Source organism: Metschnikowia bicuspidata, assembly GCF_001664035.1.
Source record: "Metschnikowia bicuspidata var. bicuspidata NRRL YB-4993 chromosome Unknown METBIscaffold_1, whole genome shotgun sequence".
In the NCBI taxonomy this organism is placed as follows: Eukaryota; Fungi; Ascomycota; class Pichiomycetes; order Serinales; family Metschnikowiaceae; genus Metschnikowia; species Metschnikowia bicuspidata.
This window is the reverse complement of record NW_017387731.1, coordinates 3,512,493-3,525,834: the sequence shown is the minus strand read 5'-3', so window position 1 is coordinate 3,525,834 and position 13,342 is coordinate 3,512,493. Positions and strand designations below refer to the sequence as shown.

At 45.0% G+C, this 13,342-nt stretch overlaps 7 protein-coding genes across 7 annotated transcripts; 3 read left to right on the top strand and 4 right to left on the bottom strand.

Annotated features, from left to right (window-relative positions):
- Positions 1-42: 42 nt before the first annotated feature.
- Positions 43-3,041, bottom strand: METBIDRAFT_30246 (uncharacterized protein). Its single transcript, XM_018855584.1, has one exon. It carries the CDS (start codon positions 3,009-3,011, stop codon positions 354-356), a length of 2,658 nt encoding a protein of 885 aa, XP_018714351.1. The 5' UTR covers positions 3,012-3,041; the 3' UTR covers positions 43-353.
- A 297-nt stretch (positions 3,042-3,338) lies between these two features.
- Positions 3,339-4,968, bottom strand: TAZ1 (lysophosphatidylcholine acyltransferase). The gene has a single exon (XM_018855583.1). The coding sequence runs from the start codon at positions 4,649-4,651 to the stop codon at positions 3,419-3,421; it is 1,233 nt and encodes a 410-aa protein (XP_018714350.1). The 5' UTR covers positions 4,652-4,968; the 3' UTR covers positions 3,339-3,418.
- METBIDRAFT_10080 (uncharacterized protein) lies at positions 4,892-5,395 on the bottom strand (the record flags this gene model as incomplete). The annotated part of the gene is made up of 1 exon (XM_018853680.1): positions 4,892-5,395. The coding sequence occupies one exon, from the start codon at positions 5,393-5,395 to the stop codon at positions 4,892-4,894; it is 504 nt and encodes a 167-aa protein (XP_018714349.1).
- A 255-nt stretch (positions 5,396-5,650) lies between these two features.
- Positions 5,651-6,151, top strand: METBIDRAFT_18204 (uncharacterized protein; the record flags this gene model as incomplete). Its single annotated transcript, XM_018854779.1, has 1 exon — positions 5,651-6,151. A coding segment is annotated over one exon (501 nt), but the record flags the coding sequence as incomplete, so codon positions are not given.
- Positions 6,152-7,609: 1,458 nt separating this feature from the next.
- Positions 7,610-9,647, top strand: PES1 (mRNA-binding ribosome synthesis protein). Its single transcript, XM_018855582.1, has one exon. It carries the CDS (start codon positions 7,633-7,635, stop codon positions 9,400-9,402), a length of 1,770 nt encoding a protein of 589 aa, XP_018714347.1. The 5' UTR covers positions 7,610-7,632; the 3' UTR covers positions 9,403-9,647.
- Positions 9,648-10,085: 438 nt separating this feature from the next.
- On the top strand, positions 10,086-11,703 carry METBIDRAFT_114466 (uncharacterized protein). Its single transcript, XM_018853989.1, has one exon. The coding sequence runs from the start codon at positions 10,531-10,533 to the stop codon at positions 11,548-11,550; it is 1,020 nt and encodes a 339-aa protein (XP_018714346.1). The 5' UTR covers positions 10,086-10,530; the 3' UTR covers positions 11,551-11,703.
- Positions 11,655-12,733, bottom strand: METBIDRAFT_114473 (tubulin-binding prefolding complex subunit). Its single transcript, XM_018853990.1, has 3 exons — positions 12,511-12,733; positions 11,773-12,430; positions 11,655-11,675 (listed from the first exon to the last, which is right to left on the bottom strand). Exons 1-2 carry the CDS (start codon positions 12,525-12,527, stop codon positions 11,857-11,859), a joined length of 591 nt encoding a protein of 196 aa, XP_018714345.1. The 5' UTR covers positions 12,528-12,733; the 3' UTR covers positions 11,655-11,675; positions 11,773-11,856.
- Positions 12,734-13,342: the final 609 nt, after the last annotated feature.

The following is a 13,342-nucleotide window of genomic DNA, read 5'->3' as shown; positions in this document are numbered from 1 at the left end:
GATGTATGACTTCACCAGAGTAAACGGGAGATTCAGTACTTAGCTCCTACATTTGGTTCATTGTTGACCTAGAAATTATACGACAGTTTATATGTAAATCACTCGAATGTGCTACTGTTGGAACTAGCTCAGAAAGTTTGTTGTGTTCTACATCATCTGACATATACCAGCGTTGGCCATGATACAGTGTTCTTTGTGTCGCCTTTTCCACCAGCAAAAAACCACTCGGCTCTTCTTAAAATGAAAAATTGTTAGGTTCTGGAATCTCTTTCACTTTTTGTAACAAACTAATGCCTCGTCTTTCACTGGTCATAGGTACATTGCACCTGTGGTCTTTCACTTCATATGAAGCTTTACTCAGTGTGCCCGGCAGTTAATAAGTTCGTATCAGGCATATATGGAGTTGCAGACTTTAGAAGCCCACCTTCTATGAGATCCTCCCACTTCTCTTTATGGTTTTCTTTAGCCCAGTCCACAACTTCTGCTTGCTTCTCGGGTTCAATACAGTAATTGTGCATGGACAAAAGAAGGTCAGAAGAAAATTCGAGGTTGTAGTCGTCGATTTCCTCAACCAATTTGATGGCTTCCGCGACATCGCCATGATATGTGTGTGCAATGAGGTATTGCTTATAAATTCCATAATCAGGAAAAATTCCATACAGCGAGAGACTGTTCCAGAACTTCTTCACATAGGGGAGCCCGCTATATGTGTAGGTCTTGAGCATGATTTGGGCAGTTTCCTCGTTGATGCCTCCCTCCTGTTTAGGATTGCTCGAGATGGTAAGAAACAAGTCTCTCGCTTTGCCAATATTCTGCAAGTTTGAGTACGCATTCAAAATCGAATTTTGCATGTGGATATCTTGAGTTTGAATGTTGGTATCCATCTTGAGAAATTCGTGGATCTCGACCACACCCTCTTCATAAAGCTGATCACCAAAAACTTTCAATAAGTAGACATAGATTTCACGCTGTGGAGGAGGGTTGATATTTGAGTCAGCATGAAGTTCACTAAGCATTTTCATACGACGGACAATAAGCAAAGCCGCATTTAATCTTCCAGTCTCGCAGAAAAACTTTATGACAGGAAGATACGTATGAGCGGGTATGTGGAAGTACTTGTGCATTTCTCCATAAAGAACCCAGTTCGTTTGAAACGTTGTATCTTCCTTATATGTCACCACAAACTGGTGGAGCAAGTGGAACAACCTGTCATAAGGGCTGCAATACGGCAAGTCGGTTCTAATTTTGCGGTATGAATCTTTTTCGATCGCTGGCAATTCTCGCTTCATCAACTCCATAACATCACCCACACAACATTCGGCCAACATTTTCTGGGCGATCGCATGGAGTGCATCTGCCGAACAGCTCACAGGCATATGCTGTTTGACTTTTTTGAATTTAGAAAAGATGTCTGCGACGGCCGCGTCCGTCTGGAAAAGCGAAATGACGAGATTATCTAGCGTAGCGGCTATCGAAGGATCAGCCGATTCGACCCATTGAGCTAGACCTATCTCTATACTTTCCTGGAACAATGAATAAGCCAGTTCCAGATCTTTCTGCTCAAGAAATCGGTCAATCATAAGCTTGTAATCCATGATGGAAAGATCAATGTCATAAATCTCCACAAAGTTCTGATAGATCAAGTCGAGTAAGCCTTGAGTGTCGCTCACCTGGAATGTAGATGTGGCTCGAAGTACATCGCTTAACACATTAGATGCGGTTTCTCGATTATTGGCAAAAGGGTCGTAAATTCGCTTCACCTCAGGAAATACTTGATGATATGGCTTGTCCCGTTGAGAGAGCGATGCTTTCCAAAGGAGCGATTGAAGCCTCAAGCTCGATGAAAACTTTATTTCGTCACCTATGACGAAATCGCATATATTCAGAAGTAATACGTCATATTGCGATTTTCCCTTTGCCGCTTGTGAAAGCAAGCATTGCGCCATTTCCTCGTCGTCAATATCTTGAGTGAACAAAACTTGCTGGATATGTGAAAAATTGTCGTGTTCACCATGCGCTTGGATATGCATCATGATCGTCTCGAGTGCGTCTATGTCGCTCTCATTTGCATGCACGGAATTCAAGTCTGCTTTTAGCTTGAGCAAGCGTAAGACATCTTGAGTGTTTGCCGCCTTCAAGTACTCATGAATGACTTTGTTGGAAATATACTGAATTCGATGGAGGTTTCTGTTTTCATCTAGATACTCGTGTATCTTTGGGTTGGAGTCAGCAAAGACTTCTTGTACATGGCTGATGAAGGACCTTACAAATTCGTCATTCACAATTCTGTGCTGGTTTGAGGAATCTGCAGCAGCCAAAAGCGATTCATAGGTATCAAGAATAATAAGAGCATTTTGTGCCTGGCGTTCTAATAGGGAGGGAATAAAATCTGGCCCTATTGTCACAGTTCTGCTTTGGAGCACATACGATAAGGAGGAAGACAATCCGCCGAATTTGGCCCTGGAGCCAATCTCCACAATATTGACAAGCACACTAGTTGGCGGGGTCATATCACTTTTGGTGAAAGCCAGAGCCAAGATGGCCATATACTGGGGCATGTCTGACCTCCCAGAGTCGAGGTAAAAACGCGCCGTTTTATCAAAAAGGACGAACAAGTCCTCTTTAGGTAGTAAGTAGTCAGCAACACCATTTTCTCGGTGTAAACTCATGAATACAGCGTCAATGGTTGTGAAGTAGTCGTCCGCCCAGTGATTTTCAACAGGAACTCCAACAAGCTCTTCCATTTTCGCTCGAAGATGTCTCATTCTGGCGTCTTTAGAAAGATCACGGGTGCGAAAATAATGTTTGAGCTCTATAATGCTTTTTGGGCTCTGTGTACTTGATTTCTGCTCCTCCACAATCACCTGGCCATGCTTGGCCAAGTCTCGCGATGGACTTTTGGCAAACATCCATTTGTGTCTTCTGGGGCCCACCGTATACGCAAGAGGCACGGGCTTAGATAAAAGCTGTCGATACCTGTGAATCAGGCATTTCAGGAGGCTTGGCCACATGTATTTTGGAGTCTTTGGTGATAAACTTTGCAGATGGTGAAAAACGCATAATACTGCGCAGGAGCCAGATCAGAGAGTCAAGCTGAGTCCGGGGCTAATCTGCAGAAAGCTGGCTCCGGCGAAAAAATGCGAACTAGAGCCGGCTTTGATAAAGACATGTCTGTCAATATTGGCATTGGGGATAAGGTCGTTTCGCTTGATTTGGTGCAGATCTTGTAGACAGATATTCCTGTAGAATCTGTATAATTTTTCCAGCAGCACGAGTCCTTGGCCATACAGTTTCCGGTATCGTTTGCGGGTCTGATTCTCATACCTACATATTTTTAAAATCAACCGAAGTCATGTATCAGAATATTCCACTATATACAAAGATAAATTAATAGGCGGCCCACTAGAAAGTATCGGCATTACTCTAGGCCGTCTTCGTATTCGGGCAAATGTTTCTGAAGCCTCTTGATCGCCCAGTTCTGTCCGATAAACTTGACGTCCTTGTCACTTGCGCCTTCTGACAAAGTGTACGCCTTCCAGAAGGCGGGGTCTTTAAACTTTTGGTTCTCGGGTGCAAATTTACCAAGCCCCTCCCGAATGGCCAGCACGTGCCGTCTAAGGTCCGCGGCTAGCTTGGATCGAAGAGTCTGAGCCTTTTTGCCGTTCATGAGTTCTGGCGAAAGATCCTGGGGATTTTTGGGATCGGTGTATTTGGCACACAACTTTCTCCACTCGTTCCTGTAGCTCTCAAGGAGTTCGTCTTTGATGGCATCACCAATAGTCACATGGATCTCGGCACCAATGTTCTTGGGGATCCACCGGTCAAATCCGTCACTGGGGCTATCTTCGGGGACGATTTTCTCGAACCCATGCGAGAAAATAGGAACAACTACGGGCGTACGCGTACTTTCCAAAATCAAGCGAGAAACTCCCCATTTGAAGTACCGCATCGAGTTGTTTTCAGGCTCTTCTAGCTGAAGGACAAACCCCTCGGGAAACACATGGAACCACGAAGTCTTTGACCGAACGAACGGCGATTTGGACATAAGAATATTGGTGGCCTCAGCATTGGGCTTGACTGCCTGCACGGCCTGCCCCACCTTTTCGGAGACCAAGCCGCCAATGTTATTGATTTCTTGCACTAGAGATGGCTTTTCCCTCTCTTTGACCCAGGGAGAGAACTCCAAGTCTAGCGTGTCGTCGGGGCTGAGAATCCGTATAGCAGCATCCACGGATCCCTGGAAAGGACCCTCGCCAAATCTTTTGGTCCCCAAGATTTTGCCCAAATTGAAAAACCACGACATGGATGGCGTGGAAAAACAGATATTGTGTGCGCCGAAGCCCCATCTGACTGTATCGATATCAGTATGAAAACGCATTGGAAGCATCGAGTAGAACCCAGGGTCGTCCACCACCGACATATGATTCATCACAGTGAGAAGAGCCCTGTTTTCTTTGCGGGCCTTTTCTAGTGCCCAGTCGAGTTTTTCGATGTTATGCACCTGTGGGTTATAAAAAAGATTAAGGAAGAACTTGGACCCCAACACCATGCCGAAGCACGTGGCGTGGGAGACATAGTTCCACCAGGGAGAGGTTCGAGGATACTCAGAGAGGAAGTCTTCTCCACGCTTAAGCACGTCAGGGTAAGACATGTGGGTTGATGTTGAGGTGGGAAAAAATTTATGCAGTGTATTCAGAGTGGAGAGAGGTCGAAAAAACTGGTAATTGGTGATGGTGTCGCGGCGAAACGTGGAGTAGGCGAGCACTGTTAATAAAGAAATGCTGGGGGAGAGAAGCCGCAACGACATGCGAGGTTGACAATATTTGCATACATCGGGTGAAAATGTACTGAAGACTCAGTGGAATGCACCCAGCTAACTACCTTGACTTCTTTAATCGGAAAAAAGAGTGTCGTAGGATAACCTAGTATCGCCACTAAAATCAAGTGCCGCGACACGAGACATAAATTGGAGCTTGTTGATGCTCGTCAAGCACGAATAATCCACGGCAGTCTTGGCCCCTTTATTTAGCCCATAAATTTCCTTCATTGTGGCTCTTGTTGGCCTTAAACAGTCGAAGTCGAAAGGCTCGATCACGGCCGGAAGAGTGTCCGTTTGTTGTATTTGACGCAAATAATCTTCAAATGAACTCCCAGTGTCAGTCAAGGCAGCAAGCTTCATGAATTCGGCCTTGGCTTCAAGCTTTGCATTCATCTTCTCCGCGATTTCCGGTAGCTGGTAGAATGCTTCGTTCGGTTCTTGCCCCACGCAGTAATGATAGCTAAACCCGTTAACATTGAACGTACGTTCCCAGTGGTACAAAGCCATACTAGTATTCATTTCCTCTTGGGTTGCAACTTTTTGAGTATATCTCGAAGCCCTGAATCTTTCTTGCATCTCAATTTACTTTCTAACTTGATGGAGAAAATAAAAGTTACAATGGGTTTGCGGACTCGGGTGCAATTCGCACTATATGATAACCTCGATCTAGTCACAAAAGTCTTGGCCTTTCAAGGTGCTGTTACTCCAACTTGCTTTATGACTTAATTTTTTATCCGATTGCACATCCAGAAATATTCAAGATTAGAAAATAGGTCTACATCTTTTTTGTTTCGGTTATAGAGTGCCAACATGGCCATAATTTGCGACGGGGAATCTGAAGACGGTCGCTCGGATATTGACCTCGATCCATTTGTTATAAAAGCCACCGAAGCCGAGGCACGTCGGCGAAAGCTTCTTGAAATATTCTTCGCCCTCACTGGAAACTCTTCCAGTGAGATCAAAGATACGACCTTAATCCAGCTATTTTTCACCCATGAGATCGAGTTTCTGGATCTAGATTTCATGGCCATTTTGCGGTTAAATGCTAGTGATGTGCATCATCGCCAGCTTTACTACAGTTTTTTATATTTGGTGCAGCACACGGCCATGATCTTGAAAACAAGAATTTTTGTCAAGCTGCTAGCTGAAATGCCTTTGACTGACATTCGCCGCATTTGCTATAGGATAGCTGACAAATATGATTCACTTTTTTACGTACCAGTAAAGGCTGAGGGTGAAGATGAGGATGCCAATCTAGCTCTTTGTTTTGAATGGAACGATCGTTTCAATTGCATGTGGCCCATTTTGAGTCTAATATCTCGCGAATACAAGAGGCTCTAGCTAAAGTCAGCATCTCGCTCTAATAGTATTTTGGAAAATTGAATTATAATTTATTTCTTAAAATTCCTGGTCAATATAGTAGGATAGTCGAGGACAAACTGTGGATCAAAGCAACGCATATCTTTTGACTTCGTGCTCGTCTCCTTGAACTCTTTTATTCTAAATGGCAATACTCTACACATATAATTGATGAAATACCGCTTTTCTTTTTCTCGTGGCAGGTAGAACGGCGGGATTAACGGATCGATATCTCTTCTCCCGAGAGTATATCTAGTCAAAAGGCTCAGCTTAAAATCAATAAAGTCACAAGCACTGATATCACAAAACACCTCACCAAGCGTCAACCAAGGCTGTGATAATATAACACTACCTTGAGGCATGGCACCAGCTCTATAGTGGTCATAGTCGATGTCTGATGAAACGAGTTTCCGATGTAGCTGGATCTTGGTGTTCATAATCTGCAAATCAATGTTTTCAATGGTTTTGGTGGACCGTCTTGTCCTTCGACTCATATTTAGCAATAATGGATAGATATTTACTGAAGTGTTAGCAAGTTTTTGGCGTGAATGCAACCAAAGATACGTAAAAGAAGTCTAGGTGTGGGTGCAAAAAGAGTTGGCCTCATAGTGCGAATGGCTGACAGGTTTTATTGTCTTCGAGTGTCTCATGTCTATTTGAAAAAAGACTCGGGTAAAAATAGGAAATACACCATGCCACACATCAAAACCATAAACTCTGGGGGAATGCAAAAAAGACGGAACATTCGGCCGGACATATTGGCCACTGGCAAATTTTTGTTTACGCTCTGCCCGGATTTCTAAAGACTCAGTGCCTCTGTGAATGAAAAAAAAAAATAATTGTTCGCTTTATATAGACCCTCAAATCTCTATGCAATGTAATTTTGGAATTATGACTTTTTAAATATTGATGGTGTTTCGTTCACAATTCTACTCATTTTGTCGTCTTTTTACGCAAACGAATTATGATTTTGAAAAGACGTGGGGAACCATTTAAAACCAACGCTTGTTTCCTGGCGGTGATTTGATCTAAAACAATTATAGAATAAAACCTTCGTATCAATGCCGGAATTTCCTAAAGCCCAAGAATAAAGAGTGATTGGAAAGCCAAAAGAAACCTGGCTGGATCAGTATCGTGCCATACTGGACAAGTTGTTTCCTGATATGATGGATCCTTGAAGATGTCTCCACACAAATGTTCGTACTTCGCCAAGCCACGACCTAGGCAAATGCATAAATCTGTACCAGTTGCAACTCCAAAAATACAAGCGGGCCAATACTCATGCAATGACTGGACGAGATATTCCTCTACTTGTTGACTGAGGCCGAATCACGTGAGCAGTCCGCCAGGTGTTTCCAGCATCGCATCGCGCCGCACTCTGGGCATGCTCATCTCTTCGCACAGAAAAAAACCACTCTTTTCCTCCCCATATTCACATAGTTTCACTCACCAAAATGGCCAGAATAAAGAGAAAGGGAAAATCCGGGGCAGCCAAGAACTTCATCACGAGATCTGCGGCTATTTCTAAGTTGCAGATCACGTTGGCGGATTTCCGCCGTCTCTGTATCTTCAAGGGTATCTTTCCAAGAGAGCCCAGGAACAAGAAGAGAGCGAACAAAGGCTCGACTAAAGCCGTTACTTTCTACTACGCCAAGGACATCCAATACTTGTTGCACGAGCCTGTATTGAACAAGTTCAGAGAACACAAGACCTTTGCCAAAAAATTGAGCAAGGCCTTATCGAAGAACGAAATCACCGATGCCGACAAACTCGAGAAGACTCGCCCCAAATATACTTTGGACCATCTCGTCAGAGAAAGGTACCCTTCATTCCCGGATGCATTGCGGGACCTCGACGATCCGTTGAATATGTTGTTTTTGTTTGCCAACATGCCGGCCACGAATCGTGTCAGTCACCGTGTCACGAAAGACGCCGCCAAATTGACCAACCAGTGGCTCGCCTATGTGGCCAAGGAAAGACTTATCAAAAAGGTGTTTGTTTCCATTAAAGGTGTGTACTACCAGGCCAACGTGAAAGGCCAGGAAGTGCGGTGGTTGGTGCCGTTCAAGTTCCCCACGAACATCCCCTCTGACATTGACTTCAAAATCATGTTGACGTTCTTGGAGTTCTACTCCACCATGTTGCACTTTGTGTTGTTCAAGTTGTACGCCGACGCAGACTTAGTGTATCCTCCTCCTGTAAATACCGAGCAGTTGAAGGGCATTGGCGGATTGTCCAGTTACGTCTTAAAGTCCAAGCAAGAAGGCTTAAACACGTTGCTTCCCAACGAGAAGGTTTCTGCCGAGATCCCCGAACAAGAGGCGAGCACGAAATTATCTGAGAAGGACATCCAGAGAGCCAAGGACGCCGACGCGCAAGAGGACGAGGATGTCGTTGAGGAAAACGTGGAAACCGTCGAGTTGGATGAGTTTGCGTCTGCCAACAAGAACCCAGGAGACTTGTTGAGCCAGCCCAGCAAATACTCTTCCCCAAGCTCCACTCTCTTTAGCGACTTCACGTTCTTTGTCGGCCGTGAGGTGCCTTTGGACATTCTTGAGCTTTGCATCTTGTCGGCAGGAGGAAAGATTGTGTCTGAGATTGCCTTGGACGAGCTTAAATTGAAAAACCCCGAGTCCTATGCTAAGTTGGACTTGTCCACAATCACCCATCTGCTTGTGGACAGACCCAAGATCTTGAACAAGGTTGCAGGCCGTACTTACGTGCAGCCACAATGGGTGTTTGATAGCATAAACAAGGGTGAGCTTGTTTCCGCAAGCCAGTATGCTGTGGGAGAAACCTTGCCTCCACATTTGTCACCATGGGGAGATGCAGGCAACTACAACCCTGAACAACCTGCCCAAGGTGATGCCGAGGGCGAGTCTAGCGGGGAAGAGGAGATTGAGGGTGAGGAGCTTGCTGACGAGGATGAGGAGGAGGAAGAAGACGAAGACCTCAGGCAACAAAAGGAGTTGGAGTTGGAGGCTGCTGGTGTCAAGTACTCGGACGCGCAGACTGGCTCCGCTGGCAAGAAGGCCAAGAAGCCTAAGAAGTCTGAGGAGGAAGAGGAGAAGGAGTTGAAGACAATCATGATGAACAAGAAGCTGAAGAGATTGTACGACCGCATGCAACATGGTATTGAGAAGAAGGACAGCCGTGTGGAGAAGTTGGCCAAGAAGAGAAAGCAGATCGAGAAGACCAAGAAACAGTTAGAAAAGTTGCAGTAGGCACATGCCACCATGTATAGTAATAACCAAGGATAAAGCTGGATCCCAGAGAGAGTGGGCTATATTAAGCTGGAGGACATTTGGCCTGGGCGGGGGTGTTTGGCTTTTAGATCCGGTTTGGTAGTTGTTTGACTACTGATGGGTTTGATTGCGGGAGAAACTTCATTGTTATAGTTGGTATGATCCTATGGATCACAGGGAGAATATTGATACTCACTCTAATCATGGTTTGTATATGGCTATATGATAAAAGATATAGCCTATTACAAAAAAATAAGTATTTTACAACAGAATATGAGAGTAGATCATATATAAATGGTTTGGTTGTTTGGTAGTTTGATAGTATGTGATTGTTTGAAGTACATAATAGTGTGTGGTAGTATGTGATAGTACGTGATAATGTATGATGGTATGTAGAACTCCATAACACTATAGGGTACTATATGATAATGAATGATAGTATATAATACTACATAATACGATAGCTTTATTATGATGAAAGTATATAATACTACATAATACTATAGCTATATGATACTATATAATGATATGTAATGCTATGTAATAATATACAATACTAAATAAAACCATATAATACCATATACCATATAATACCATATACTATATAATACCATATACCATATAATACCATATACCATATAATACCATATACCATATAATACCATATACCATATAATACCATATAATACTATCATCAAGAAATCATATTCCATAAACCGGAATAAAGCCATGCGTGCTTACCAACACACTCACCAAAATATACCCTCGTACGCCACCAGCTGCACTAGCCTGGCATTCTTATCTCTTCAAAGGATACTGTTCCATCATACGCGCACCCTTGCCCGGCTCTAGCATATAGTCTGTTGCCCCACAGAAAGCAACACATACAAGAAAAAAAAAAACTTAAAATGGGCAACACACCATTCTACTCCAAAATAAAAGACTATCAAGAGCCTTGTAATTTGTCGTGGGATTCCAATGACGTGCTCGCACCGGCCGCAGGCTTCACCAAGCCAAGTACCGGGCCTGCCCGTCGCATGCGCGTAGCACTATATAGAACGTATATCTGCAAACGGACCCCCACGTTTCCAGCCACCACCCCAAGAAATGCCGCAAATAACGCCGATCCGCGGCTTCACCAACACCCCCGTGACCAAGGCGGTGTGTACCGCGTCGATTGTGTTTGCCCTTGCGCTTCTGGTGCTCGTGCTGAAACAGTATGTAAATCTCACCATAGACCCGTTCATAGTCACGTACTCGCAATACTGGCGTGTGGCCACGTTCCAGTTTTCGGTGGTGAACGAGTCCGACCTCATACTCACCATTGTGCTCTGGTTCCATTTCAAGACGCTTGAGCGGCTTTTCGGGCCCCGCAAGTACTTTTCGTTGGTCACGCTTCTAGCGCTCTACAACGCAGTGGGGACATTCCTCACGCTTTGCATCGGACAACTCGCCACTGTGTATTTTGCCGCCGTGGCCCGCCGTTTTGTGTCTGGCCAGCCCATGCAGCTTGTGTACTATGACACGATATTTAACTCCGTCGTGCCTGGTCCGTTGGGCATCTTGGCACTGCTATATATCTGCCATGGCACGTACATCCCCGTGCTGTACCGCTTCAAGATCTTGTTGAAAAGGCCCGTAAACACCCCAGGCCCGAGCCTCGGCGCCGATAATGGCCTGCTGGAAAACGGGGGTAAGGCCATCACGCTCACCAACCATTTTCAGGTCCATTTCGTGTTCACACTTCTCATGCTAAACCACGGCTTCAAGTCGCTCCTTCCGGTCCTTGTGGGCGTTGTCATCGGACTCTTGTACACGAAAGATCTTCTTTTGGGCTCGAGGTCCTGGGTGTTGCCATCCATGGTGTTTCAGCTCCTTGTGGCGCCTCACAAGTTGCCGCGTACTATCCGTACGTTGGCCCGGAGATGGCAGGGCTACCAGCGTGTGGCCGAGACAGAAATTGAGCCGCTGCCCACAGTGGCAGATGAGACTGTGAATCAGGCAGACGAGGACGAGCTGGAGGTGGCCATCGACGACTTGGCGCACCGGCTGGAGGTAGGCGGAACCCGTTCTACGAGCCCGGTACGGCCGCTTGGTCGGCAGTTTCTCGACACTTTCAGAACATGATTGGAGGCGTACGAACGGAAGAAATTTGGGCACATACAGGCCGAAGCCTCTGGTACCAAGTTGATCTTGAATCCAGAGACGGTGTTTAGCAAGCGCAGTCTGTGCCTGCTTCTTTGCTGGCCACGCTTCGGAAGCTTCTCATACAAAAGCCCACCCCGAAAACCTCGAGCTCTAATAAAATACAGCGTACCAGGAATCTCCCCAAGAGGCCACCGGATTGGAATTCTGTTTTTTACGGTTTCGTATTAGATTCGTCTTATTTCCGGGCATTCGTGTACCGGGAGGCCACTCATGTCAAACATTGACCTATATTTTAAGATTTTGTGTGTTTTGTTCCACATTCCGCAAGGCCTTTCTCCGCTCGACGTCCCAGTTATACAAGCGCGCAGTGTTGACCTCCATGGTGGTGATGTTTTGCCTCAAGAAATCCAAGTCTTCCTCCACCGTTTCCAACAGCTGGACATTGTTTTGCAATCTCGTGTTCAAAAGTTCCACGGCCTCGTCAAGAGGGTATTCCAACATGACGTCCGCTCCCAACCACAAGCCCACGGAGTCGAGCGCCTGCAAATCGACTTCCGCCCGGCTGTATAGCGTGCTGTCTAACTCATAATTGGTTTCAAGAAGCTGATCGTCGTCGCCACTTTCTTTTCGTTCCTTGATGTGGTTTATAATGGCCAAGTTCTTTTCGATGTCGGGGATTTTAATCTTCAAGTCCGCCAACTGCTGCTGTTTTGAGAGTTCCATGTACTTGTACTGCTGCAACCTGTCCTGGAAAGCCTGCAAGGTGGCTTCAAACTCCTTTTCGGGGTTTTTGATGATGCTTTCCACCTTTTCGATGAATGGCGCCTCAGGAATGCCTCTTGGGTTCGTCTTCTTGGGTCTAAGTGTTAGTTGGTTCCGTTTCGATTGCAATATGCTTTGCGCTCTTTTGAATGCGCCAATGACTTGATCGAAACATACTTGAGAAATTCGGCCATGTTCACGAATGAAGATTGAATACGTGCCTCGTTGGTAGGAAACCGAGAAGTCCATGCTCACTGCCAACGGATGTGTGCAGTGCACCGGTGAGCACATTCACCAAATGGCTCATAAAATTGGAATTTGCAAGTAAGTTTGAATCTGGCTAAGCTTCCCACTTTCCAAAATGTGAATTCTTCTTCCTCCTTTGTGGAAATCGCTCACTCAAAAATACATATGCTTTGCATATGTTGCTTCATATAGTGCTGGATTACTCGATTCGCGGCTCATTGGTGAATGTGCAAGTATGATGCACATATATCTTGATATAAGAAGGCTTCGATACCAACTGCCTAATTCACGAACTTTGCCTTCGGGAAAAGTTCGCAGTGCTTAATCAAAATCTTTGACGAGAAACAAGTAAACTTCCTACTAGTGCTTGACTTGGTGTTTCTTCGGAATCGCATTTATCAATACCAAATTTGTCCTTGGCTGATATAGCAAGAGGGACTGAGTACTGACCTGAGTACTGATTGAGGTTTTCCGTGTATTCCTCATCATACATTCGAAAACTATGAAGCAACTGTAAATTGTGTAAAACCTGTGAGACGCGAAAGAATCAAAAGTGTTCATTATGTGAGCTCGGTCACACTGGGATAGAAAGCATCAATACCATGCGAAACAACACAAGTTGTCAATCACCCTTGAGGAATCTTTTCATTTTCTAATTTATTTTTGCACCTTGACTGTTGACAAAGTTCGGCTAGCTCTCAAAAATTGGTGTTTATTGTTATATACGGGGTTTTTTCTGTTTTCTATTTTTTTTTTTTTTTTT